General features: G+C 40.3%; 1 protein-coding gene across 1 annotated transcript in view; it reads right to left on the bottom strand.

Moving 5' to 3' along the window:
* Window positions 1-27,677, bottom strand: part of LOC311253886 (guanine nucleotide-binding protein G(i) subunit alpha-2) — a 60,346-nt gene continuing 32,669 nt past the window's right edge. Inside the window, exons 2-9 of the mRNA XM_084347756.1 lie at window positions 17,165-17,207; window positions 11,278-11,419; window positions 7,870-8,030; window positions 4,965-5,093; window positions 2,928-3,057; window positions 2,631-2,784; window positions 1,088-1,302; window positions 1-988 (exon numbers count right to left, since the gene is read on the bottom strand). Coding sequence (XP_084203882.1) covers window positions 1,112-1,302; window positions 2,631-2,784; window positions 2,928-3,057; window positions 4,965-5,093; window positions 7,870-8,030; window positions 11,278-11,419; window positions 17,165-17,207 — 950 coding nt within the window. The 3' untranslated portion in view covers window positions 1-988; window positions 1,088-1,111. The remainder of the gene's footprint in view (window positions 989-1,087; window positions 1,303-2,630; window positions 2,785-2,927; window positions 3,058-4,964; window positions 5,094-7,869; window positions 8,031-11,277; window positions 11,420-17,164; window positions 17,208-27,677) is intronic.

The raw sequence follows: 27,677 nt of genomic DNA, 5'->3' as shown, positions 1-27,677 counted from the left end.
TCAGGTGATCTCTACTTTTATTTAAATTAAATCATAAAGGACTTTCAAAGCATTTTAATATTTACCAAAAACACTAACCTTTTTCTGAATTAGATTTTCGTCTCTCATTAATAATCACTATATATTCATAGGTGCTAGGCAGAAAAATGGAAGAAAAATATAGGCGCACAGTAGGTCAGACAGTACTAAAAGCATATCTAGGAATTGGTTGTAAACAGAAGTCAAGGCACAAACATACTGCAACAGACATGGAAATGGTACTATAAAAAGTGAGAGAATGTTAGGTATACACATACTTTAAATATCAGTTAGAATTTTGCCATAATTTCCCCCGGCACGTGAAGCTTTTTTTTTTTTCTTTTTCTTTTCAACGTTTTATTATTTTTTATGATCATTTTGTAGGAATGTTAGATAATTTGTGCAGATTACAGAGCTAATATTTGCCTTGTTGACTCATGCAGAACAATATACGGTTTGGCTATGAATGATGAACTTATGTAAACATTATATATAATATATATATATATATATGTATATATATATATATATATATTCCAAAAAAAGCACTTTCCTTTATCAATCATATTTTATGTCCATGCCTGTGCTTCAACTCTTAAAAAATAAGCTTCATGTGATTAAAAGTTTAATAATTTGCACATCAGAATTTCTAAAAGTAAGATGAACGCATTTATATAAAAAAGTTCTCCTTTGACTCCTCTAGTAAATTGAAAATAAAGAAGAAGAAAAAAAAAAAAGAACAAAAATACAATAATAAATGTTGATTTTTGTGGTCATAGCCCAAAGAGTTAACAATACGAGTGACTGGATCAGCAATCGTTGAAATTCCACAAGGCTCGTCGGGTTTTCAGTCTCTTAGGTGTCTTTATAAAAAGCAGATCAAAGCAGAAATCGTGGTTGGCCAGTGCAGTCATTCATGATGTGTGTATATTCCCCTATATCTGTATGGTCACCGATCTGTTCAAGTAATCTGATAAAATACAAAAGAAAAAATCAGTCAGTTCAAACAGGCTTAATTTTGTGACATGTTATAAAGCTGAACCACTTTGAGTCATTTCTCTTAACTCACCTTGACTCTTCCTCAGACAGGTTGTTAGAAGAGGCCACAGTCCTTCAGGTTGTTCTTGATGATGACGTCAGTGACGGCGTCGAACACAAACTGCACGTTCTTGGTGTCGGTGGCGCAGGTGAAGTGGGTGTAGATCTCCTTGGTGTCCTTCTTCTTGTTCAGATCCTCAAATTTGGTCTGGATGTAAGCCTGAGCCTCCTCGTACTTGTTGGGGCCTGAGGGACAGGGAGTGATGAGGAGGAGTTAGAGGAGTGTGAGAGAATCTGCAGAGGGGATCAGGGGATTTGATTTTCTTTCCCTGGTTTTATGTTCATTTTATGTTTTTTTTTATATGAAGTGCTCTGTAAATGTCCTGCATTGTAGTTCGATTCAAATAAAGTTAGGTATAATAAGTGTTTCATTCAAGTCACACAGAAAGTATTTGGCTTTTTCAAACAATGCTGAGTAGATACTCTTCACAGAAACACACCTTTTAACAACATTTACTACTGTCATGAATGGATTTCCAGAATCCTAAAAAAATCCTTCTAGCCATTTGGATGAAAAATATTATTTCATCTAGTTAGTTTCATGATTAAAACAAAGATGGTAGCTCCGAATGTCAAAAGCACCATTTATATAATCTGAATCAAAATTACAAAACTTAGGACATAGGACAATATTAGTCAACAGCAGTGCTCTGAGATTGCATACTGACGTTTAAAATGAGTGATGACAGAAAATGTTGTGATAGTCAAGTTCAGCCACAAAGCTTCTGTTACTTGATCCAAATGAATTATAAATGTGTATTCATGCTTCTAACTTGGGGTGTCACCACTCTCAAAATCCACCATTTGATTTTACTTTCGATTTTCAGCAGTGACGGCTATGCTGTTGTTAAATTTAGACTTTTATGCCCCGTCAGCTGTCATTAACATTTTTTATGAGGTGCACTTAAATGCACCATGACACCCCCTGACCGCTTACGTGCATTTGAATTTGACTGGCGAAATTAAAGGCTCATTTCGATCAATTTTCGATTAGAAAAAAAGTTGATATTTTTCTTGTGTTGTACAAAATGACAAAACTTAATTTCTGGCAAACTGGATTAAGCAGCAGCTGCAACTAAAGAAACAGTTTAATAAAAATAATTTTTATCTTGAGGCAAACAAAATAGTTTTTCATCCAGATGGTTGGAAGAGTCTTTGGGGGTTTTGGAAATAATTTGTTCAACTACTTTATTGGTTCTTCAAAGATAGCTGGGTAATTATTCAAAGAAATGGGTGCTTATCTTTTTAAATTGAACAGAATGGTAATGCGTGATGGGCACACACTGGGGATAGGTTTAACATTGTTATATGAGTTTGTTACAGAAACAAAGAACAACTTAACTGGGAAAAGTGAACATATCACATCGTATTGACAGAATATTTTACTCGTTTTAAAACGGTTTAACTTCAGACTGACTTTTACATTGTTAGGATATGTTAAATAAGAAACACAACTGAGGCTTTGTCTACATGTTGGCTGTGTCCTGTGCTTGTTTGAGACGCTCTGACTGTACCAGTGTACTCTGGGAAGCAGATGGTCAGAGGGCTGTGGGCGATCTTCTCCTCGAACAGGTCCTTCTTGTTGAGGAACAGGATGATGGACGTCTCTGTGAACCACTTGTTGTTGCAGATGGAGTCGAACAGCTTCATGCTCTCGTGCATCCGGTTCTGGGTGGGACGGGCACAAAATGCAGAGATAAAGAGATTACTAGAGAGCACAACTAGGGCACATAGAGGAAATGAGTTCACTGAAAACCCAAACCTCCCTTTTATTTAAATCAGCCTGGGAATGGGCTCTAGTGTGAACTCACCATCTCCTCATCCTCAGCCAGGACCAGGTCGTAAGCACTCATGGCCACGCAGAAGATGATAGCCGTGACTCCCTCGAAGCAGTGGATCCACTTCTTCCTCTCTGACCGCTGGCCACCGACATCAAACATCCTGCACAGAGACAAACAAGCTTGAACGTGCTGTTTTGAACACTGCCAGACAAGCTTAACAGCTTCAAGGTCTCCCCCCCTCTCTCTCCAGTGAATATGTCTCAGCTTTGCCCTCTTTCCACTGTACAGGCCTTGTCATTTTCCTGGCATTTGTTGGCATTTTAGTTCGCTGCAGTTGCTGTGGCAACAGGTGGCCTTATAAGGGGGTGAGGCATCATCTGCTCCAGTGAAAAACAAGCTCACTCTCTGTGTACTTCAAGTCAACCTCAAAATAATAAACAATATTACTACAAAACAGGCGGCCTTCAGACAGGTTGGGGCATGGAGACCCTCCATGACTTATTCATGAAGAGATAGACGAGAGAGGGCGGACTGACGACTTTTAAGCTGCCAGCGACCGTTTGTAGCATAGCACAGTGACGCACTTTTTGTCATGACACTGCACTCATCGTGCTAAGCAGTTTTCACTTTGCAGAATTGGGTTCATTGGAGCAGACCTTTGAGTATCGCGGACAGCCCAGCTTCAGGCTGAGTAAGCACAAGTCATTATAACAGTGACACACTTTAGACTGTTTACCTCAGCGGTGCGCTCATCGTCTCCAGCGCTGCTTACATAAGCTCAATATATCGCAGCAGCACAGCACTGAAAAGCTGCTAAGGGTAAACATATGCTGGTTGGATTTGATTTATGTCGTCCAAAGAGAAGTAAAATAAATCAAAGGATGCAAATGTGAGACTTAAATATTCGACACGGACACACAGCCGGCTTGGAAGAAGACGCACACACACCTTTTCATTTCCACTGCCTTGATAGAGCAGTTAAAGTCTGACTGAAAGCGTTTTATATTTCACAATTTCCTCTGCTATTTCCAAATCTTTTGCGGTGACTAATGTGTCAGTAAGATATAAATGTATTTGTGAGGGATGACTACAATCGTCAGGTTTCTTATAACAATGAGGAGTATACCACTATCAGAATGACATTTGCATTGTAAAAACGGGACAATTTCTTAGAAGTATGGGTGTAGACTGGCATTAAAGATAACAGACTGAAGCGGTAATAATGCGTTTGTCTTCCATAATATTGAGACATTTTCTCATTATCATTATTATGTGTAACCTGGCTGTGATAAGCACGCGAAAATCCCACACATATGTATAGTTTGTGTGGGATAACAAAAAAAAAAGAGTTTCTCTTTTTTCTTTGTGTATGAGCAATATGTACCATGTCCCCACTGTAACAGTATCAAGTGGGATGAGCTGTTTGGGCTAAAGACGTCTCAAGCTCAGTTGCTGAAATGAGACAGCAACTTCTCAAGAACCCCACAAATCGGAAGACACATGTTTTCCTTTCTGTGAACTTTATTGACTTTCAAAAATGGTGGAAACATTGTGCGTTGGCAAACACAGAATGCTTTTAGTGCAAACATAAAGGCACAACTCATTAGCGCGCTCTCAGATGAATCATCCTCGGTTGGAGAAATCTTCAAATAACAGTCATTATTGTCGAAACACAGTTTCATTTTTAAGGATTTTTTGATTGCTTTATCAAGTGTCTTCAAATGACACAGTGATGGGTTTGGAAAGTTGTGGAGATCACAACGGGTTTCACAGTATTCCTCTCTGACGCATTTCTGATAATGTTTATTGTGCCAAAATGTTTCAGGCAACCATCCAAACAATTCAAACTAAAAGCTGTTGATGTGTGCCTCGTGGTGAGAATAAGCCTAATCAATTAATTGCTGTCACCTGCTGAGCTGAATCGGGATTGCATATCGGCTCAAGGGGCCCACCAACTGAGCAAATTGGAAGGTTAAATGAAATGGTGACTGCACCTTTAACAATTTCAAAAATCTTTCACAAATGAGCTTCTGCAGTTGAGAAAAGCTTTTCAGAGTGGGATCTTACTTGAAGTGCAGGTCCTTGAAGGTGAAATGTGTTTCCACGATGCCGGTGGTCTTCACTCGGGTCCGCAGCACGTCTTGCTGTGTGGGGATGTAATCTGACTTGGCTATCCTCTCCAGGTCGTTCAGGTAGCTGATGGGAACACGGACATAAACAATACATTTGAAAATTAAGAGCGCTGCCCTGTAACCTAACAGAGCGAGCAGATCTTGAGCTGCTGTATTTCAGGGAAGGTTATTTCAGGTCCCCTCTGTTTCCTCACACGGACCTGAGAAAAACAGAAGGGCCTACTGCTGGCAGCAAGTTGTGTTACAGCGGCCTAAGTTACAAATGAATCTAACTTGTGACATGTAACAAATTGTTCAGCAAGTCTTTATAAATAATACTCAGAGCTTCTTTTGCATTTGCATCCTAAGGACACCAATATGGATGAAGCATGGTAAAGAAGACTTGTGGTAGCTGTTGTGTTAAATCAAACATGATCATGTGTGCTCAGAGACATAAAAAGTCATTCCTGCCAAAGGACACTGAGATGCGTGTCTTTTCATATCCACTGCACACACACAATTTTGGTTTTTGGAGAGCAATGATTTAGCCACTACAGTGTATAACAAAGGATTTTTAATATTTCCTTCCTAGTTTTATCAATCACTTTTTGGTTCCAGCTTCTTAAATGTAAGAATTTGCTGCTTTTCTTTTTCAATAACGACTGTAAATGAACAGTCTGTGGGTTTTGGTTGAACAAAAGAAGCAATGTGAAGGCGTCACTTTGGGCTGTGGGACATTTTATAAACTATTCATTAAATAGTTGCGGGCTTATTTAAATCCCCTGATAAACTATGATAAGCGACATCAGAAAGAATAGACGGCCACAACACGGCACCAAATTCAGTGTTAGAATAAAACCTATGAATGATAAATATTAAACTTGTTCTATTTTTACATTTTCACTTAGCTGGAAAGAAGGAATCTGGAGAGTTTTGACACATTTTAATTTAATGTGTTGACATTCTGCTTCTCCATAATTTGCATTGTTTTGAATCTTTTAAGAAGAAGCTGTGTGTGTGTGTGTTTGTGTGTGTGTGTGGAAAAAAAAGAGAGAGAGAGGGAAACAGAGAGAGAATGTTTGCCAAACATGGCCAAATAAAGCAATCTGACTTCCCAGCCCAGCATGCCTAAACCCTGATAAAAGCCCAAAATACAAAACCATTATCAACTGTTACTCATAAAATGTTACCATGGGAGACACAATGAAGTATTTTCTGGCCATCTTTCACCACAATATCCATCTGCATAAATACATTTAAAAAAAAACTGTGTTGTGTAACAACTGTGTGTAATCCCATACAATCCACAGCCTCGGTGTAGATATTAGAGCGTCCGCTGCATAACCTCACACCACGTGCTTGACAGTTTAATCACAATCCTGCTCCCCCACAGAGGTTTAGGCTGCTTTTGTAGTCTGCACATCAGATAGTGTAACACTGCATAATTTGGCCAGTGGGTTTATACGCCTCGAAGATTAATTGAATTTGGTCGGCTTACACTTGAATAAAACAAGGTAGTCGAGTGTAGTGTCACCAAAGTATTGCTAATGGAGAAAGAACAGTTGCTATATAAGGTTTAACAACTCCGCCATGTTTATTTTTGTCAGTGGAGTAAATGATTATCAGGTACAGTCGCCAGTGTGAAACAGTACAGTTTTAACCCAGCGTGCGAGGGAGGTTGGCGCATTTTTATGCATTCTTTTTAGGTTAGTTCCTCAAATAATGGCAGCTGGATCCATTATTTTTTAGTGTGTAGTACATGTTCCTTTCTTAAAACCAGTGAGAGAGAGTGTGAGCTGTGCCATCTCTCTCTCTCTCTTTATCTTTCCTTTTTCTGGCTCTCAGCAGGTGCTCAGACATGGATTATGGTCAAGTGCCAGACTCATTCAGTCCTCACTTATATCAACCGGCTCTTTCAGCGCTCTGCAAAGCCGCGATGAAACACTGTACATTGTCCACTCGTGCGCTTCCTGGTCGACTGGGAGCAGTGAGGCAGGGATGGAGAAGTTATGATTATCCTGGCCAACACAAACAGAGAACAATGCAACTCCCCCTGCAAGTTAAACAGTGCCTCGATGCAAAGCAATCATTTGTGAAACACTTAACGCTCTTGTGACAGTTTACACATTCTGGAGGTGTCACAGTATTATCAAAGGCCTTGTGTATTCAACAGAGATCAGTGCAGCTACTTCCTCCAGCTGCTCGTGAACGCAGGCTGAGGCTCTCTGTTTCCTCTGGGCGCCCATGTAGGAGCAGCAATACATCTCTTGAGGGTCAGAGTGATAGCCACCTCTCACCTCCAACCAGCAGCCTCTCACAATTACCTCATGCTCCTGTGTTATTATACTGGAACATTATAACAATGTGGCCAACAAATGCAGCACTCAGAGATGAGGGTAATTGAGGTAATTAAGACCTGAGCCGAGAGGCTGAGGTTGCTGTGTCATTGCAGATTTACAACGCGACTGCTCTAAAAAGGGAAAGCCACTGCTTAAACAAACTGTAACGTCTTCTCTATTAATAACCGAAGCTCCTCTGCATGCTGTGAGTATGCAGAGAAAATGTAGTGTGGTGTCATATTAACAATAAATGAAGTAAAGAATGGGCTGTATGGCCGACGCAACACTTGAGATGAGCTTAGGTTGTAAAGACAGGGTGGAGGATTCAATATTTTTACAGATTATCCTCACGCTCTGCTCCTCAAACCAAAACATAAACCTCATTGCAAAAGTAACCAAATAACTCTTGGACAAGAAAATTCAATATTATCAACCTTGATTTGCTGATAGAGCAGCCTGATATCTATCAATAGAGGTGTGGAAAAAAGAAAGTGTGTCATTTTATGTAAGTAAGTCACTCACTAAGCCGCAGAGTCATTGAGCTGGTACTCTCGAGCCCGTGTAAAGCAGCTCTGGACGCCACCGTCGGCCCACAGTCGTTGGATGACGTTGGACAGGTCTTCTGGCAGGATGCCCTGCTCCTCTGCTGCTGCTGACAGGGCAAACAGTTGGCGGGCATCATCCTGACAAAAGAGGGACACACATCATTAGATAGAGAAGGTCTTTTAAAAAGATATTAAGGTTATTAACGCTCATTTTTCTTCACTAGATGACGCTAATAAACACTGCAGTTTTATTATTTAGGACTTCCTTTATACATGGATAACATTCCACTTGTATTCTACTTCCAAGTAATGGTGGGCCTGAGTGTATTTCATTTCTACAAATATATGATATTGAGAGGTCAGAATGTGGCAAAAGGACTGAAATTAATTTAAAAAAACTTTTTACATAAAGTGTATGATTTTTAGCTTACTGTTCAATTCCAGATGTAAACACTTTTGCAGCTTTTATTGTATATCATAACATATATAATATTGTTATCATGGCTAACAGTGACAGAGGTTCTTGGAATGTAATCAGCAGTTAGAAAGAAAACACAACAAAAACTGAGCTGAGATTCACTGAACTGGAAGTTTTCTGCCTAAACTTGCCTGGCCAACAAAAATGGGATATGGTGAGTGCTCATCAGCCAGCTGCTCTTGCCACCATACCAACTGTAGCTGGCTGTTGTCACGTTTACTGCAGTCTGTGCTTGTGGTAATTGATGCTTTTTATAAGCAGTTATCTCAGTCATTTTTGCTTAGAATTTGCAGATAAGAACTACAACCACTGGGAACTGCTTTTTCCAGGATGGAAAGAAAAACAGCCGGTTTATTTCCCTGGTTATGTAATAATAAGTTCCTGCAGCCCTCCACTCCATACAAGTCGGATTTGACATGTCTGATGGCTAACTTTAAAGAGATATGCTTTCTCAACCATTCAGACTGCATTAAAGAGACCTGAAGAAACAGAGTACACCAAACAGTGAGGTATAGTGTGATCAGATATTATGGCGGATTGGCTCTGGGCCATCACACAGTCATTTATCATAAAGCTTAGAACTGTAATGAGTCCATCTATTAAGGTGCAGTGGCCTGGACAAACAAACGCATCACATGGTAGACAGTACTTTAACATTCACGTTTCTGGTGCTTAATGTCTCACTCAAGAACAGGTTAAGATTGCAGGCTGCTGTTGACTGACACAACAAAACCTGGGAGATTCTGGTTGTGAGCAAGTTCTCGTAACCACAAAGAATTGTTCCTTATTCAATCCATTTTAAGGGGACTGTTTTGACCATACATGCAACCTTGGTGTTCACCTTTTCGGTGTTTGCAATATTTGAACTGGAACTTAGTCATCAGCCACCAATCAGATGGACTACTGATGTTATTGGATTTATGTGTAAACAATCAAAGTTAGTGCTGCAGCTATAATCACTGGGAGCAAGAGAAGGGCATCGTCCACAGCTTACATCACCTTCGTCGTACAACTCTGACCCTTTGTGTTTAACAGGGACTGACCTAAACTTTTTATGTTATCTATTAAAAGCAGACTTTCATATATTAGTTAACCATTGTTTGGCCCTCCACTTAAGCTGTAGGTCACAGTACATTTGCAGTGCTTTACTGTGTATCACGTGGTAGTAATTAAATTCCCTTGCTATAGCAGCAAAAGCGGTTTTATATTGACGTCAGCAGAACAGAAATGCAGGATACCAAAGCTTTCTCCTACCTCCGCTCTCCTTGACCAGCCTAAATAACAGGCCTTCGGTTAACCTCAGAAGGCAGCAGTTACAATCAAGTTTTTGGCTGGGAAGTTCTGAAGCTACAAGTCCCAACTTTGGTATCCTTCACAAACAAAAAGACTCTTTTCAAATTAAACTCACATGGACACATGCAATAACCTGCATGTGTTAAAGGGGACTGCCCTGATGTAAAATCAATTGTGTAAAAATCCAACATGACCTATTTAGACAAGTGCACGGCATTGGCAGAGATATTGCTCTAAACCAACTAGTATTTGGTTACCAAACGTTTGCAGTCATTGTCATGTTTGGCAAACACTAAAAGCAGCTTGTTCTCTACTGTATGTATAAATAAAGAGATTCAGTCACACACTGGTTTTGAATGCTGACTGCGTTCTTTCTGGCTCTTAGATAAATATTGTCTTTTTAATTGAAGTCTGTGAAATGTTCCAGGGTACTCAGAGCACTCTGTAGGCTACTGCAGCGGGGAGAAGGTGAGACTCATAAACTCATTCACGAAACACTGATCTGTCCTGGACCTGTCACGTGGAGCTAGCTACTTTGGAAGAGCTGATCCTGACATACTATATACCAGGTGGCGAAAACGCTCTTTCCTCATTAAATTACGTTTATATCCAATTTCTGTGGAATGAAAGTCAACAGGGAGAGTGAGTGAAATTTGGAAAGAACACACGTATTAAAGATGCACAGCAAAACAGGGATTATTAGGGTTTCCAAAAAGATCTGCAGAAAGCATGTTTTATTACTTCTCCCAATTTAGCACAATTAAAAGCCTGAGGTCTGATTCCCTGATGTCGTTTACAAACTAAGAAACATGGATCACGGTTATTAGCAAGAGAAATATATAAATCGAAATGTGCACATTAAGTTGAATTGTTGGACTGTGAGAAAGGTATGACAGCACCATTGTCTCCTTTTCTCTGCCTTTCCCTTCCTTTCAAGTGTACTTTGATGTAGGAGGTGACAGATTGCTTCATCCTCTATAACTAAATTATCTCTCAAATCATCTGTGAAACAGAATATATGATTCATATTTGTGTGCGAGAAAAAGGAATCATTATTTTCTCTTCTCATGAGTAATGCCTGAGTAACTTTATTTCTGTGATCTTATCATCTCCCTGGGTGGTGCCCCGATTACAGGCAGTGCTTTACCGTTTCTTTTAACAGCACACTCACAAAGAGACACACACACACACGCACAAGCAGGGACAGATAATACACTGCAGGAGTCCATCTTCAGCATCTGCTACCTGGAGTTGATTTCTTGTACAATCTGTCATACGGCACTCAAGAGAAATTCTGGAGCTGCATAAACTCTGCAGCTTCTAATCCTCACGGCTAGATATGGGTGGTTAGGATGGAGGCAGAGTGGAGGCTTTGGTGGTAATGAGTAGAGATGATATCACCGAGATGAGTGTAGCCATTTTACACTATACTTTAACAGGCTCACACAAGGTTTTGTTAGTACCGTTAAGGTATTTCTATTATGAAGCAACGGTTTTCCAGTGGCTCATGCTAACAGCAGCACAAGCCCCTTTCTGCAACAACGCGGCCATCTTTGCTGCATGTCAATCATCGTTTTACTGAAGAGGATGAACGTTTTTTTGTCAGACACTTACCGCTCTGGTAGCTTCCTCATAGTCGATCTTAAGGTTGGCCATGGCTTTGATGATGGCCATAATGGACTGGATTGTGTTGCTGTAGACAACTGCTCTGTACTGCTTACACTCATCTTCTGAGTATCCATCCTCATGGATAATCCTGAACACAGAGAGCAGAGGGAGGGGAAGGGTAGAAAAATGACTTGTTGAAAATTACAATGCGACATTAAAACAACACTGCTACTGACATCATCACATATGATTACACATTTACATACACTGATGCAATAATAATAAAAACAGAGTAAAATAATTTCATCTTTTCATTCACTGTTAATCTTCTCGAGACTAGAAGTGATCGTGAATCAGAGATAATGCAGTTAAACACAGTGATTTGTAAATACAGCATCATCTATCATAAAGTACCAGGTACAGCTGCAATGACTAGTTGATTAATCAATTAGTCAATCAAGAGAAAATTAATCACCAACTATTTTGCTTTCTTGAATCGTAATTTTCCTGGAAAAAAACAGTAGCTGGTTCCAACTTCTTAAAAGTAAGAAATTGCTGCTTGTCTTTGTCATTCATGATAGTTAATAGAGAGTCTTTTGGTTTTAGACTGTTGGTTGAACAAAAGACGCAATTGAAGATGTCACTTTGGGCTTTCTGGAAATTGCCCAATCTTGTTTTACAAGATGATATCATCTAGTGTGCAACCAACCAAGCCATTACAAGCTGTAATTTGCAAATTTCCTGAACACAATGACAAACAGGCTCAATAGGGATAAAAACAAGTTAGAAAACCTTGAAGTCAACACAGTACAAATATCTACCTATAAAATAAAACCACAGAATATAATATTACAGCCTGTGGAACGCATGAGAAGAAAAATGACATGATAAAGGAGCATCTTTGAAATCAAACCTACAGCCTTGTCAAGAAGATACAGCTGATATGTATTGTGCTTGTTTATTGTTGGGCAACAGGTGCGAATGGAGACTATCTTGCTAATTGTTTCATTCCATTGTTAAAATGTTGTACAATATTTATTAACATACACCTTATCTAAGATTATATACTGTATATTTCATTGATATTTAATTTGATCCATCACAGGCGATCCGGTCCATGTGTGTGGTCACAAATCCCTGCTGAGTTGCAGTACTGGGAAAATTCAGCCGTTTTTCTATCTCTCAGCTAGAGGACACTAAAACAAATATTTACTTGCTGTTGGAGCTGTGGTAAGGGACGGAGAGAAAAAGGCATGTGGTTGAGAAAGCAAGAGGTTGAGACAGTGGCTGCTGGGCTGGAAACCAAACAGAACCGTCTCCTCTGGCCTGTCACAGCCCAGAGACCAGAGCCACACAGCCAGGGAGCTCAGTGGTTGTTGTGATGTGCTGAATGGGACCTCATTAAAATTCAAGTGAGCCCACTGTGAAACACTGTGAGTCACAGCCAAGAGGACTAAAAACCCACAGTGTTTTCCCCTGATCCAAACAATACTTTTGCTAATTTCATAAAAATCATTTTTGACTGACATGATTGTGAACAGACTTTGTGTTAAAAAGCACTATTTTAAGAGTTATTTTATCGTGATCTAACGTTGGGGTGGCACATGTGGACACAAAGTGTTGCTCGTTCTTTGTTATTAGAGGAAATTGCACTTTCTACACCTCAACACATTATTTATACGCAGATTTTAACTGGGCCTATCAGAATTTATGCAGTGTCTCATTCAACATTTATCGGCGATATCCATTGTTCATACATCTATAACTGCAGCAGGGAGCACTCAAACATCCCTGAGGCACAATCGTTATTAATTTTAATGATAGACAACCCGTGTTTGTAATCTGCAACATGGAAATCATGCTGACTTTGGATAATATCTGGAATAATAGAGAGTTTTAAAGCTGTGCAAAAGGATTAAAGTGAGTGAGACTCATTTGGCAACCAATTACAGGAAACCAGTCTGGCTGGATATTTCATAGATCAGATGAAATATGTAGGAGTAGTATTCAAAACTAGTAGCGTTTCGATAAAAACAACATTTTCACACACACTGAACTTGAAACTTGCCAATGCTTATTAAATTGTATGGACTGTGTGAGCTGCTTCCATCTTATTTAAATATTTCATTACTCCCGTGTTAAAAATAACTTGCACGTCTAGTGTCAACCAGGGGACGTCTTAAATACACCTCTGAAACTGGATTGATTTGAAATCCCATCATTAATGCGGCCATTACTTGTGCAGAATGAGAATGCAGAATTGAAAACAGGAAGATATTTTCAAATGTTCTCGTGAAATTCAGAACACGATTAAGGCTGCGTTTACGTGACAAAAGTTGTGCTAAAAATGGGAATGTTTTTCCTTTGCATTTTGAAAAAGTTCCGTGTTCATACAACAACATTGTGAAAACGATCCTCGTCCACACGGATCCGCAAAAACGGCAACGCTCTGGTATGCATGCCAGGCCAGTAGGTGGAGGTGTAACTTTGCAATTTAACACCACAGAATAACACCATGTGCCTGCACACAAACGCTTTCTTCTACAGAGCAGCGAGACATCACTTCACAGTAATAATGGTGTAGCAAACCTACATCGTCGTGGGTATTGCTAGTTGACATGACGACAGTAAGGGTGGGTTTTCTAAAGATTACACTCTGGTTTTAAAAGTTTGCGTTTTCAGGTCCCCAAAACGCTGTTGTTGTGTGTATGAACAGCCAAAATGCAACAAAATGTTGATGTTTTATGAAAAACCATATTCATGTAAACAGCTCCTCAATGAAACCCAACAGCTTCATATGACACTTAAACGTAATTTGAATATGAAAACCCCACACAGGTTCTCTGAAATCTATTATTTGTCCATCTTACAGAGAACCAAGGAGAAACCTATTCAGTCAGAGTCTAGTCTGGGACTGAGGGGTTACATCTGAGTCAGTTATGTTTGTTCTCTATTTTTAGGTTGCTGAAAGAATTCACTCCTACTCCTCTATGAGCAGAGAGAAGACAGTGCTGCTGGTCTCTTTTCACTGCAGTGATGGCTGAGACCTTTTCAGTAAGTGGATTAAAAACATCAAAAATCCTAAAAAAAATCATGCAGGATATAATTTGGCCTTTTGGAAGCACTTGTTTTTTGCGTTTTGTATGATGTGTGCTTTTGTTGATGACATATCAAAAGCACCAAGCGTGTAGGTGTTCACTGATGTGCACATGAGAGAGCGTTTTAGAGCAATGTGTATCTGAGAAATTTGTCAAATTGCTTCAATCAGTGGAGCAAACAGAAACACTAACTTTTGATTCATCTGCATCATCTGTAGAAATGCACATTTAGCACAACTTTTCACCCCTTGTTTTAAGGACAAGAAGGGAGGGTTCCCGAGGGCCTGAGGAGTGAATTCATTTCATTTAGCTTTTACTAGTGTTTGAAATCCTCCTCACTCATCTTTCTCATATCTTTAGCAGTGTTTGGACACAATGCTGGTCACGTCAGCTTGTACATATTAAAGTCTCTCTTTTACAAAATTGGAACTAAAATTATTGATTTGATATGATCGTCCCCCAAGTAAGATTTAAATATCTCACTTTATCTTCACGTCATGCAGCTATTACAGTTTTCTCTACAAGATTTCTGTTTTAAAAACATCCACAGAGGAACAGTGAAACCCTACAGCTGGCAGCAAGAACAATCAGCAAGCGACGAGACGCAGTTTACATGGTGTTATGACTCACTGCCTCTCAAGCATCCTCCCAGAGTAAGTTTTTAAGTAGCTCACTTCATCTTCACATTGTGAGGCCATTACAGTTTTCCCTACAAGAGTTCTGTTTTAAAAGCATCCTTAGAGAATCAGTGAAGCCCTACAGCTGGAAGCAGGAACAATCAGCAAACCCAGAGATGCGGTTTACACGGTGACATGACTCACTTCCTCTGGAGACTCAAAAGTGGACTTTTAGTGTAACTATTTCTGCTCAGCATTGAAAATGTGAAGTATAATGAACCGTAATTCAGAAAATTCATGGCCAATTTCTTGTCATCATTTCAGAATCAGAATATACTTATGTATTACTGACGTCCATGTGTAGCACAGTACAGATGTAAGAAGATATTAATTCTGCACTGTGGCTAGACTCACCAATTGATTGGATCAATTACTCAATTGTTTCTGTCCTCCATACGGCTGCTAATAAATGTTCACTGTGAACTGCCTGTTAATGGCCTACTTCAAGCCTGTTGGCTCTGAGCCAAGGAGTGCCAAGCTAACTGGACCAAAACTCAATGCATTACTCACTATAACAGCTAGCTAGAGGATTACATTTATCAGAGGAGGGACATCCCTGGTTACAATATCAGCAGCGATGTAGAGGATACAGCTCACCTATGTATTCGTGTGTGTGTGTGTGTGTGTGTGTGTGTGTGTGTGTGTGTCTGACAGAGCAGAAAAGGAAACTTCACTGGCAGATGTCCTTTGGCACCTGCTTTAATTGAATTTGAATTAAAAAGAATCATACTTTGAAAATTAAATTAGTTGCATATTTTGTAGTTGAGGTGTTAAAAGTCGTTTTCATCAGTCATTTTTCCTTTGCTGAGATTAAACCTCCCATTTAGGGATTATTGCATTCTACCTCCTTCAGATTTCCTGTCTGGATTTTATGAGACAATTTTGCTTTAGTTAAATATATTTTACATCTAAGAAAATCCTTTTTTTTATATAATCAAACCATTTGTGTCTTACATCAGAACTCTCTTCTCTTGTGTTTGCACAGCAAAAACATCTTATTTGACAAAGGCTGTGAGCTGATTTGATTGACTCTAGTGAATCCACACAAGATTCACTGGATTCAATCAACGCCAAAGTTTTCTTCCAAATTTAGCACAAATTCTAAAACAAAATAAAAAAGGAGAAAAAAAGAAAGCACACATTAATGAGTGTTTCCATTCCATATTGTTCTAAAAATATAAGGGGTCAGGCACATCTGGGAGCCATTAAACCAAAGAGGAAGAAGAAGAGGAGGGTGCGTCAAGATGACCTCAGTAAAAGAACACCAGTCAAACCTCAAACAAACACAGTCTGGAAAACCAGAAAGAAATATGGCATTTATATTTTCATATGTATCAGTTTAAGAAAGGTTACCGTCTCCTCATTGGTCCACATACATCTGATGTTTATGACTGCCGCAAATTTTAGGCCATACTGAGCAGCAGACTAAACCAATTTGTTTCTCAAATCAGATCTAAGCGATGGACTATTATTTGCAAGTGATCAGATCTTTGGGTCCAGAAATCAACATATCTGCATGGGTTGCTATGGTAACGAAGTAGGCATCAGTTACTCTGTACGCTGCTGACGCAGCTTTCCAACACAGAAGCATGATCAATCACAACGCTCTCCAATCAATTACACCGTGAAGTTGCGGAGTAGACAGTTTATTTTAATGCAACTTCACAGCCTGGATTCTACTCAGCTGCTCTGATGCAGTTCAGTCTGGATTTGACGTCGCTGTTTTGTGTCGCGCTGCCAGTGACATAAAAGCCGCTTTGCTATCCGATAAGAGCAGCCATTTTGCAAAAATGCCATTTCATGTGGGTTTTTTGCTATCCAAAAAAGTGATTTGGTGAAAATGCACTTCATGAAACATGATGATTCATCGGAACACAGCAGCTAATGAGAAAATGGTATTAAAACCTCCTCGGTCAAACCAGGGCTGAGATTCAAGCCCAATAGGTGACATTATATTGCTATAAATATTCAGGTCATATTTCTGCAGTACATACTGATCCCTCAAATAAATGTTGGAAAACCATATTTACATATTGTTAATACATGTGCTTCTGCAGTTAAAACATTAATTTGTCAGAGATGATGGGAGGAAAAGCAAAACAATGAGCAGCCACTCACTTCATCTGCTTCACAATGGTGCTCTTCCCCGACTCTCCAGCACCTGCAGAGAGAACAAAAACAGGCAGAGGTTAAAAATACACTCCCGTTAGCTGAGAAATGTAAACAGGCAGCCAGCGCGGCTGTCTCACATCTGGACTCTTGTCTTGCTCCCCTCCCTTTACCTCCCAGCCTCAGTGTCAGCTCTGCAACAGATCCCAGCTCTCATTTTCATCCTGGACCAGCTCCTGTTCTCTTACTGTAGACCTACAAGGACTCTGCCCTTTCAGTCATAACTCTATCTGTAGTCTCAAATGGTAATACAGAGGTGTCTTAATTTAACTGGAGACATCCTGACCATTCTCCTCTGAAGGAAAAAAAGCCGCCTGCCATCCTATTTCCCTCTTTTTATTTCAAGACAAGTCACTTCATCACGGTTAACATTTTAATGGAAACGTCTCGCACTGACAGGATATGGGCTTTTCTTATCCACCGCCATGTTTATTCTAACAGCCTGAGGCGACCAGAGAGAGCTCATCTGCCACAAGGAATCTAACACTACATACACACACACACACACACACACACACATACACACACCCAGGGGTGCCTGTCAGTCCTCTTTCCACTCGTACTCGCCCCAGGGTGAAGTCTTTCTGGGATGACCCTCAAAATACACTACTACGCAGCATGCAGCACGCACATACACAGTGAAGCCCCTGGGTAGAAATGGGCCAAGATAGTTTCCACAGACAGCTGTCAGATCCTGCTCCTCTGTGGTATATAAGCTCAGAACGGCTAATAGAACAGAATGTGCTGTTTCAATTGAAGACAATTTAAGAAAATATCAAATAGATTTTAACAGTCTAAAGGTGTGTCAAAGCTGTGTACTAAATCTGAATTTGTGTTAGACGTTAGGCTATATCGTGATACATGATATGCATGTTGATGTTTCCTCAAAAGCACTTCATACATGCTAGGACTGGACAATAAAATCAAATATTAAAATATTGTAGAGATGACTATTCGGGCTGGACCTGAATATTCGACTATTCGTTCATGTGGTATTCGTTTTTCAATTTTGGGATTGGGATACTCGTTTTGTTTTTTGTTGTTTTTGCTACTTATAGACTATCAATAAAGGCGAACTGCAAAATAGCGATTATTATGTCACAAAAAGTACATACCAACAGCAACAGGGCCTCCCATGCATTAATTTATTTGTCACAGCCTGCCTTCGGGAAAGCCACCTAGTTATATTAACGGCTGCTAAAATATATTTGAGAGAGATTAAGCTTTGAATTTACGCTGTCGAGTACTACAAAGCACCAGAGTCCAAAAATGGTATTTAGGACAGCCCTAACGACTATTGGACTTTCAGAGAATATTAACACCATTTTATTTAATAAATACTCATCAGTAATGAGTAAGTGGGTAAAGGGTAACAAGTACAACAGTCTGGTAAGTTCAGAAAGTGACATCACTTTATATAGTGCTGCTTTTTAAAACCTGGAAAACACAACATTTACGCCATATCATATCATATCTAAGACAACATATATCATTATATTATATCAAGATATTGATATTATATGAGACTATAATACAAATATATTGCCCAGCCCTAATGGAGATGAAAGGGTTTTCTGTTGAAGCATACAAACACATTGTGACATTCTCCATTTGAAACCATCTTATGATTCTGAAGTCACCACTCTGCCCACCAAGCAATTTGCAAATCACACTGTGATGATTCGCTCATCCATCTGCCGGAGAGTCTGTGAGCCATATTGTTAAGCAGGAGGAAAAGCAAAGAAAGAAATACTCTCTCTGGCTCGCTGTATACCTTAGTGTGAACTGAAAACCCATAAACAGATTCCCTGCTGACAAAAATGAGAAATAACTAAGACATTTTACCGTCAAAATGCAGATGGAATACTGAGCCGTGAATAAATCATATGTGCCATTAAAGGCTTTGTTCTATCAAAGCTTGTTAAAACCACACTATTGGTTTAAAGCCTTCTCTTAAACCTCTAAAGACTGTATCTATTAGATCTATTAGAACAACCTCTTAGGGTATAAGCCCTAATAAAGGAAAACTTATAATGTTTCTGCACTGATCTGGATGACAGCCACACAGTAAGACAGACGTGACCGAGTTTGTCCCTGGAGCCTCTGTGGCTCAGCCGCAGATATGCGAGTCCAGAGCCAAACTGTCAGGACGCACTTTCTAGACATGAGAGTTCATGATTGTGACCGACCAGTGCAGAGTGAACAGGCCTCTCTGTCACCACGCACACACACAACAAGCACATGCTCTCCTCAAACTAGTAAACATGCCCTTTGGAGTTTGTCCAGTGAATCTGAAACAGCTAACAGTTTGAAATGAGCAGTGAAGTTCAGGACATACCTCAGGTGCCACTAATGCTTTGATTAACAAAGATGTTGTATATTCTCAGATTTCAAGCATATACATATGGAGTCTGTCTGGACTTCAAATTATTTGACTGAAAAATACAAAGTGGGGTTTATGTAGATGAAGAAGTGAACAATGGACTTCTGCTGCAGTGATCTCTATTATTAGTACTTCAGTAACCACGATATATATACACACATGCAGAGGGAAGTCCTGCACTCTGCTGTTTCACTTTAATGTTTTAAACTTGCCAGCTGGTAGTAAAAGACTGCCAACAACTGTACAAGCACTTGTACTTTAATAAGCCAGTTTTCAGGGTTCCTACAGAGCAAGGCACACACATAGTTTCTTCCAAGAAAATTTGAACTTAATAAAACACACAAACACACATTTCCAAGGAATGCTGACGGATCGTAGAGAATGGTTTTGTCACGGTTACTGATGTAACGACGAGAGGCAAATGGTCTCGAGCGTGCGTTCTAGCGGCTCTGTGGGGAAAAGCTGTGGCAGGAACTTGAGGCCTGATGACAGTCAGACTGACAGCACTGATCCTGTCACTGTAACACACACTGTCTGATCTGCGGCTAATTCTGCATTATCACCATATCTCCCTTTGGAGGATGGAGCCTCAGGACTGCAGCGGCATAATGACACACACACACACACACACACACACACCATTTCCACAGGCCCTACTGATACTAGTACTTTCCAAAAATTGTTTGGAAAAAAATGTATGACTCAGCACTCAACAAGCTGAGCTTCTCTCTACAGTAAGCAGTAGAGAACAGACCATCGGTGACTGAAAAGACCATAGTCGTCACCAGATTTCACACAGTGCCAAAGTGGTGGACTTAACTTTGTTTTTATGTTTTCTCAGCACAAACTATTTGACCGAGACGTAGAAAAATCGGACTATTTGCGCAGAGCCTGGGATGAAGAAAAGACGAGTTTACAGGAAAATAAACACTGCCCACTGCCTAGCAACTGGGCAACATGTACGACAGCTGTGGTCATCTTTGACTCATGGTAGAAAAGGAGGAGGGGGAAAAAAAGGTAGCAAAGGGAAAAAAGAAAACTGCAAGTCTTTTAGTTAGCTTCTGTGTGTCTGACACAATTCTTTACCCTCACTAATTTATTACAAAAAAAATTGGGAAAAAGAGGAAAAGTGAGTGTGTGTGCATGCCTACATTTCATCTGTGTATGCATGTGTGCTGGGAATAAGGGGGTTATTAGCATGATGATATGTAGCACCTGGAGAAGCAGCAGGGAATTTGTAAATCTCCCAGCTAGACTCAGGAAATTGCCTGATTACCAATGGGTTACAATGTGACTGGAAGACAGGCAGACGGGCAGGACCAACACGGGGATGGGTGCCAGGAGAACCTGAGCCAGGGAGCCCGCATGACTGACTGGGGTCCTGCTGCTGCAGGATAGAGCCTTGGCTGACCCTGTGATTTCATTGGTCAGATGACAGTCAAGGTGAGGGAGTAAGGTTGGATTGGATGCATATTACATCTGCACATACAAACAGAAACTGCTTTAATCAAATCTTAGGTGGCTGCAGACTGAAGTGAACCTCTGCTAATTTAAAAACACGAGAGAATACATTGATCCCTTTGGGTCAGGTGAGATATTAAAAACAAAGCGTGTTGCTTCCCCTCTGGAACCTGGTGGTTTCATTAATTTAACTGTTGGAGAGGGAAATTACTCAGGTCTGTATTTATAGACAATATGAGACCCACTTGGTTCTTAATTAGGACTCAAATGAGTACACCTGTAATTGGGTATCTACCTTTGTTTGGAGAGGAGCAGGTAGTTGTTTTGGGCCACCTGGTAAAATACAATTATCATTATTATACCAGGGGAAATCTGCCTGCTGCCACTGTGCAAACAGGTGGTTTTGAAGCTTAGGTATAATTATCTAGCATGGGTGATAAGTTGAGAAATCTGAAAGTTCAGCAGGAGACCAAATGTGTGTGAATATTATAGTCATGAACAGCAGCTGCTGGTTCAATGCCACACCGATGGCTGAACCTCACTAACACAGACATGTGACTTGTCTGAGTCATATACACTGTATCAGCAGTCTTATGAGCCAATTAAAGGTGCACTTGTCTAGGTAGGGAAAAAGTGATCATAATAAAACAACACTACCACATATTATTCTCCACCAGAGAGAAAATGTATTGCCAAATATTTTGAGAAATGATTAAAATGTCAAAAGATGTGTTGTTAACAGCTTCTTCAATGTGAAGATGTTCCTGCTTTTCTTTGTAATTTATGTCAGCAAATGAGGAATCTTTGGGTTTTGGACAAAATAATTAATTTGAAGATGTCACTTTTGGCTCTCGGAAATTGTGATGAGGATTTTCGATCCTTTTTCCACATTTTATAGACTACCCACTTAATCATGTAAATAATCAGCAGATGAATCAATAATCAGCTGCAGCTCTACTGTCCACAGTGTAGAACAATGTGATTAGTCTTCAGGTGTCATATGCTCCAAACCAGGCAGAAGCAAAAACCACCCGAACATCTGCTGAAGATGGGGTTACTCAAACAGCCTTACAAAACATATCTATTCCAATTTATACAGTTTCTTCTCTGTTTAACTGTGAAACCTACGTCCTAATATGGAATTTCAGTTTTCTTTTGCAGAAACAGGATCAGCAGGAAGAACTGACAACGCTTTATCGACTCCCACATTTGACCAGTGATGAAACTCGACGAGAGGGAGAAGTTTGCCAGCCAGCTCTGCTGTGTGAATTCCTGGCATGCTCGTGCAGTCTCTGGAGTTTTAGTATTCAGTGAGGCATGATGAAACTGACCAGACATAAAAAGAGGAGAGAACGAAGAAACGAAGGGTACTTCCCACTGCTATGTGTCAAGACTCAGGATCAACAGCTTAAAACAATCAACTCATTTCCTTATCTTCCTGCAGTGCCCTTGTGTTGCATCAGTATCCTGCAGCATGCTTCAAAATGTTAACTGTCTCAAAGGTCTGCCTCTCATGGTTATGAGGCTTTCACACTGTGTGTGAATAAATGTGCATGTGTTTGGACAAAGTGTGATCCATCCTGGTGGGACTGGGAGCAAAGGCACAAAGGCGGCAGTGTGGGTCGCTGCTAGCTGAGAACACAGACTCGCTGTTGATGTTTAGGCCTGGAAACAGTTGCAAGAGAAACGCTGAATTTTACTGTTGATGAGAGGAACACATGTTGTGACTTTGGATAATAAGCACTTCTTGATTAGTAAATTTGAGAAATTCCCAACATGTCACACCCTGTGGTTTTGCTATAGTACCCAAAAGTAGCCCCAAAATTCCTTCAGCTCACGACAGATGTTTTAAAGGACAAACCTTGAGATTTTGGGCAATCCAACAATATTAGGGAGTGTGCCTTTAAAGGCCCATATTTTGATTGAGATTTTCATGAATGGTGAGGAAGTGAAAATTGCCAATATAATGATGGAAAGAGAAATTTAATTTCAACATGTATTAGAAAAGACACATTTTAAAAAAGGTCCATGTGTAGGATTTAGGGACAGAAATGGAATATGATTTTCATTATTATGTTGTCATTGATGTATAATCACCTAAAACTAAGAATTATTGCATTTTATACCTTAAAATGTTCTATCAAAAGGAGCAGGTCCTCTGCTATTTAATCTGCCATGTTGCACCACAATGTCTCTAAAGTAGTCCAAAACAGACAAACCAAGCACCGGGTCAAGAGAGAGTTTTGAAATGCATTAATGAAATGAAATTAATGAAGCACGGTTCTGCTCCTTTTAGCAAAGCATGGACAAATTTGTCCAGCTACCAAAAAAAAATAAAAAAATATGACGGGGCATTTCTCACCCTCAACTTTACCAATTTTGTTTGTTTTTAGAGAGTTTCCATTTTTGTGCATTGGGAATTTTGAGAACATCCGTTGAAAGCAATAGATGCTGTTACAGGAAACACATTTACAGCAGATGCATGCTGCACTTTCAGTCCTTTCACTATAAATGTGACTCATTCCTTATCTAGTTTTTTTTTAGCACGAAGTCACACTAAAGCCGCAGTTCTGTGTTAATAACAGTGTTTAAAATAAACTCTATCGGAGTTTGCAAATAAAATACGTGTATGTTTTTTTTGAGTGGGTGGGGGGACTTGAAAATATTATTACCTACAAAAGGGGGGACCTGCAGAAAAAGTTTGGGAAGCTCTGGCCTAATGAGAGCTACTATGACCTGCAACTGAGTGTGGGTGTAATAACCAAAACACCAGCTCAATATAACATAAACCAATTGAACGTTAAGTTTCACAAAGGCAGTTTTCCTTGCATGCCAACTGTCCTGCATTGCATTAAACTGTACACTGTAGGTGTTCATGATACTGTGTCCACATTCTGTAGCCGTAGATAGATTGATACTTCAAATCCAGTATGTTCATGTAATTCTCTTTAAAACATGCTGCTAAAATGTCCAAAATAGACTGCCTTTGTATAATTACTCTGGTGCTTTTGTATGGAACCTTCAGGCATGCAGACAGTTTACTGAAAAATGAATAAAGCATCAGCTCCGCTGTGTGAAAAATGAATGTCACACGTTATAATGAGACAATTATTTGACTGATTGTTATGCTGCCACTGTGAATGTAGAGAAAGTAAAGGAACAAACCAAGAGAAAGTCGGGTAAGACATTGGAAGGAGCACAATAATATTTTTTTCTTAAGTCAGGCTCTTCCATCCACTAAATCTATAATGTGATGGCCCTCTGGTCCTTCCTGTCCCTCACCTCAGAGCAGGTCTGTTGAATAAATCAATACCTGACCCCTTGGTGACAGGCTAACCCGTGGACATCAAGGATGCAAGCTTAAGTCTTAAGACAATAAAGGTAAAATCAGATGTCATGAGGCTTCAAATCAATATCCACTTGGAGAACGCCGTTGAGTTCACTTTAATTCTGTTTTTCCTGCTTCCTGGTCGCAGTGCAGGCGAGGCTCATCTCACTGTTAGAAGTCACTTCTCACCAACTTGAGACTTCTCACCATCCCTTTTCTCACTCTCAGCAGCCTGAGGTGCATTGAGACTCAAACAAATAACACAATGAGACACTTGAAATCTCTCCCCACTGGTATACAGTACACTTAAGATACAGGGGGGAAAGTGATGAGGCAGCTCGCGTTAATGCAGAGATGAGTAGCTAAAGTAATAAAGGAAGCAAAGGGAATTCAAGGAAACAGTAGGAAAGAAGGGGACAGGGTTAGAGTGGGAAAACACAACAATAAAAGGGTTGACACCTCTACCCTGCAGCAGGATCCAGTGAGACGAGTCAGCCTGGCTATAGTGAACTCTGACACACAGCTATCTCATACACAACAAAACAGCAACGATCATTTTGCCATCTCCCCATGGCCTCACTCTCTCTTTACTCTATAATCGAATTAATTTCAATTTCCATCATTCCTCAAACTCTTCCTCCCACTGTGCTCGGCCACCTACACACCAGTCATGAGGCGGCCACGCCGCCGCCTGTTCTTCTCAGCTATGTGTTGAGAAATGTGCCAATCCAGACTTGAGACCAGAGGCCCTCCGAGAGACACATGTGCCACTTCCTATTCTCGGATCCAATCAAGGAGGAAATGGAAGCAGCTTGCGTGACCATGTGTACACTTGAGAACGCAAAAAACACGCGTACACACACATACACACATACACATGGGCATATCTGTCTGTTTGAAAGACAGGGACGCAGAGATTCAGTCGACTTCAACAGATGGCTACCATGCCTCGGGCAAAGAGCAAGTCTGGACAGCAAACTGACAACTGCTGCCAGAGCAGAGAGGGATGAGAGGCAAGAGTACCAAATCTACTTTATCTATGTATATTGACAAAATATAAGGCAACATTTTACTTGCTTTATATTGAGCTTTTGAGACAAATTACCTCAACTAATTGGCAGCCACAGAAACTATCATTTATCATTTATTATCATTAATCATTAAAAGCTCCCCAAACACTAAATGCTTGTTGTTCCTCAATAGAAAGGCGACCATGATTAAGTGTTTAGCTGCAAGGACCAGTTTGGGAGAACATGTTGAAACATGTCTTGTACTGAGTATGGGAAACACTTCTCGCCCTTCCAACAGCAAGAATCTGATACTGGCTATAATTGATCGATGATAAACATAAACAATACAAGGCATGAAAAACAAAGGAAATCTCATATATGGGACCACAAATATGGGAAAAAAAGAATCAATGGAGCTTGAAGTGATGTGTGGGTGGTTGTGGACTCCTGTAGAGGTTAGTAGACACATGAACAATGTACCTCCTGGGCTATTAGACTCCACTAAGGGAACTACTTAGTAAAAGACTAAGGAAAGGAGGTGGCAGCATTTCTATAAGTCAGAGAGGAAGCTATACTGATTTTATAACTTCAAAATTAATTTAGTGAGAACTCTGTCAAGAATTAATTACAATTACAAGTAGGTAATCTCTATATGAATCGTGTATTGCTTTTGTATCAGATTACAGGTCATAGACACCTTGAATAGTCAGCAGGGTAACATGTACTGAATCCTACTGGCAATACACTGCATCTTCCTTGAAGAAAAGGATGCAGCACAGACCTCCCTCCTTCAGTCAATGGGCTGCTGAGGGAGGTACAGCAAATAAGAGAGAGGGTAATAACACAAAGGTATTGTGTTGAAGTGTGTCTGAGAGGCCTGAAGTTGATGATGGAGCTCACAGGAACACAGGATTCTGTCGGCCTTGAAGGTGTACGAGAGGTAGAGTGTTCTGACAGGCCAGTGGGACATGTGGAACAAAACGTCTTCAGGAAACAACAGCTGGTTGTGTGATAGACTGACAGCTCCCTGCTAGTTATCTCTACACTTCCACCCCTCTGCAGGTGCCGTCTTGACAGCTGATCAAAAAGCTGGTCGGATCTCACATTGCATGACACACTTCTAACCGTCCGTCTCATTTTTATAGTCAAAGATGAAGGAAATCTAATTTTCTCATTACAGTCGCTCAGCTGGAGTGGCTAAAATCCCATATTACGTTCTTCTGCAAGATAAGATGTGACGTGAGGACCTTCAGAAGTGTATAGCGTCAGGTGTCAGCAATTTTGATGGGACAAAGAAAGCAAGAAGAGAAATGACACAGCAGAAATATTCAGGGTTAGTTTTTACCCTCTGAAGTAACTCCATGTTTTGCCCTATTCACTAATCTGTCTAAAAGCAACTTTATCAGCTCCCCTGGCAACAGCTTCTCCATTAAAGGCCTTTTCTTCACATGCAGCATGGAGGACACACACACGCTCAGGCGGATCTGTTCAAGTAATTAGGAAAATTATACCTTTCACTAATTGGACGGATGGATAAAAGGGATGTGGAGCACGTAATATCTTCTAACCATCTACCTTCCCGGTCTACAGGGAAGGGAGTCTGCAGCCTGCTGAGACAAGTGGTAGAAGTCAGAAGTGTTACATGAAGGTGAAGTGCTCTTTGGAGAACAGAGGTAGGACAGAAGTCAACGGGGTCGAGAAAAGCAGAGGTGAGAGGGATTCGAAGATGAGTGTGACAGCAAACCATCAATCGTAGCAGACAACGGAGAAGATAAACCGAGGAGACTGAGAGGTGAAGAGGAGGAGAGGAGGACAAAGATGGCCTTTAGAGACCCTGGTAGGACACTTGAGTGAGGTCCAACTGTAAAGGTGTCAAACTAACTTCACAGTCCCTGCCCTTAACTGCCAATGATTCGAGTCCACAACCCTGAGGAGAAGATGAGTTTATAAACATCTAATTACGTAACAGGGAAGCTCTAATCGATCGGTCACTGAATCTGAGTAAGCCAATAATTATTGAAGATTACACTCCTTAAATGTGCCGATGAGGTTAAAATAGGTGAGGTCTCCACTCCTCTCATTTCTTTCTTGGCTCTGGCCCAGACGTCTCTCCTGCCTCATTTCATCAGCTCTGAATCCTAGCAGTGAAACCATTTGACAGAGCTGCGAGCAGGAGAGGCTATCAAGCCCACTACAGTGCCAGGAGCAGTAATCACAGCCCCACCAGATGGAATAGATTCATAATTGATGTTGATTTTTTGAACTGTTTGCAGGGATGAA

The sequence above is a fragment of the Pagrus pagrus genome (assembly GCF_965226575.1).
Source record: "Pagrus pagrus genome assembly, chromosome: 3".
Lineage (NCBI taxonomy): Eukaryota > Metazoa > Chordata > Actinopteri > Spariformes > Sparidae > Pagrus > Pagrus pagrus.
The sequence above is the reverse complement of the archived record's forward strand: the minus strand, read 5'-3'. Positions and strand labels throughout refer to the sequence as shown.